General features: G+C 60.0%; 1 protein-coding gene across 1 annotated transcript in view; it reads right to left on the reverse strand.

Annotated features, from left to right (window-relative positions):
• LOC105294779 (triple functional domain protein-like) overlaps positions 1 to 1,872 on the reverse strand; it is a 236,917-nt gene that overhangs the window by 48,388 nt on the left and 186,657 nt on the right. The window contains exons 13-14 of the mRNA XM_023532946.1: positions 1,339 to 1,508; positions 148 to 322 (exon numbers count right to left, since the gene is read on the reverse strand). Of these exons, the coding sequence (XP_023388714.1) occupies positions 148 to 322; positions 1,339 to 1,508 (345 nt within the window). The remainder of the gene's footprint in view (positions 1 to 147; positions 323 to 1,338; positions 1,509 to 1,872) is intronic.

Genomic DNA, 1,872 nt, shown 5'->3' on the forward strand with positions numbered 1-1,872 from the left:
CCTTCCTCTCTCCTCCTCCTCACACAGAGACCGAGGGAGAGGATGCAGGAAGAGAGCCGGGCAGGGGACGGAGAAGGTGCCCCGGGGGGCCTCAGAGGCCACAGGTGGCCCACTAGCAGCCAGAGAAGCGGCCGTGGGGACACTCACATCGATGGCATCCCTCTCGAATATGCGCAGCTGCAGGAAGAGGTCCAGCTTGACCTTGCGCTCCTGGAACAGCTCCTCCATCTGGGCCTGCGCCTCATCCAGCTGCTGCAGCACCGTCTCGATGTGGCCGATGGAGCTGCTGTGGGGGGTCTTGTTGCTGGAGATGGCGGAGTCCCTGCGGGGGAGGGGGAGGGGGCCGGGGTTTCAGCGAGACAGACAGGAATTGGAGGAGAAGGTCTCACATCGCCAGATACCAGATCCGGCGGCTCAGGACTTCAGGGGGAAGAAAGCCGGCAGGAAGCGGACTGCTGGCCTCAGAAAATGGGATCCGCCGCCCCTCCCGCAAGACGGCCCGGCTTCCTCCCCTGAGCGGTGCCCCCAGGCCCGAGGACACACTGGAGAAGTCCGGCCGCACTTCCTCACGGTCGCTGTCAGAGAAATCTAAGTGCTTTAGTAGAGCTTCGTTTTTAGCCACTTTTCCTCCTTGAGTAGAGAGAACAGATGACACCTATTTACTTCAGAGGCAGAGTCACATTGGCTATGAGGGGGTTAAACTTCAGTGTACTCAAACCCCCATCAAGTAAGTTTTTGCCCGACTCTTAGTAAAGCGGAGCATCGAGCATCACGTGAAGCTGCCAGCCACAACACCATAAACTGTCCTCTGAGTGACGAGCAGGGGGATCACATTTACATCATGGTCGCTGTGATCCAATAAGAGGAACCGGCATCCGGGCCCGGCACTGGCCTCTGCCTCCCTGCCACAAGGAGCACCCGAGGAACAGGTGTCATCCCGAGGCCGGACCCCGCCTGCTCGGGCCTGGGCTTGAGAAAGGGGGTCGCCCCACCACGCAGAGAGGCAGACTCAGGGCCAGAAGGTTTAGATTCATCTGGTTGGTAAAGAAATTCCAATAATTACTGGGTCGGTGTTAAGGGGAAATAATCAGTAAAGGCTGAATTCTGGGAAGGTTTGTTAGTCAGTGCTGCCGTGAGAAAAAATTATACGGTGGGAAAAAAAATGTAAGGGAGACGAAGGGAAGGGGAGGGAAGAGCAGCACCGCCCACCGCACTCCTGCCGCCTGCTCATGGCACAGAGGGTTCTGGCCGATCGTTCCCCAAAGCGAGGGGAGGGAAATCACTGGCAGGCCGGCCCGGCGGCTGTGCGGCCGCGGGGGGTTCGGGGGGCGGGCCCACCTCAGCTGCTGGATGAGGTCCTCCCCTTCCTTGATCACGTTGACGGTCACTTGCAGGGTGGTCTGCTGCTGCTGGCCGAAGCGCTTGATGAGATCCTGCACGGCCTCCACGGACTCGGCGTACACGTCATCCAGCAGCTCCTTCTGCAGCTCCTCCAGCCATGTCCACAGCTGCGGGGAGAGACACGCGGTGACGCGGGCCCCTCCGCCTCCCACGGAGGTCCCGGCGCGGAGACTGTGAGTGACCGGGGCGGGGGAGGGGACTGGTGGCAGCCTGCTTCCAGGGTGACGGGAGGGAGAGAAAAACACCCCAAAGAATCTGCCAGCCGGCTGAAAACACGCACAGAAAAACGCAGGATGCGACCACTGTGAACAGGCAGAGGGCCGAAGGGGACTGTCACACAGAGGGATAAAGAAAGGGGAGGGAAGTCGCTCTTTCTGATTCTTCTTCGGCTCGATCTGGGCGCAACGGAAATCAGAAAAGACCCCCTCCAACGACAGACACATCTGCTCCACGCAACGGGCATTCTCTCAC

The sequence above is a fragment of the Pteropus vampyrus genome, unplaced genomic scaffold (genome assembly GCF_000151845.1).
Source record: "Pteropus vampyrus isolate Shadow unplaced genomic scaffold, Pvam_2.0 Scaffold94, whole genome shotgun sequence".
NCBI classification, from domain to species: domain Eukaryota; kingdom Metazoa; phylum Chordata; class Mammalia; order Chiroptera; family Pteropodidae; genus Pteropus; species Pteropus vampyrus.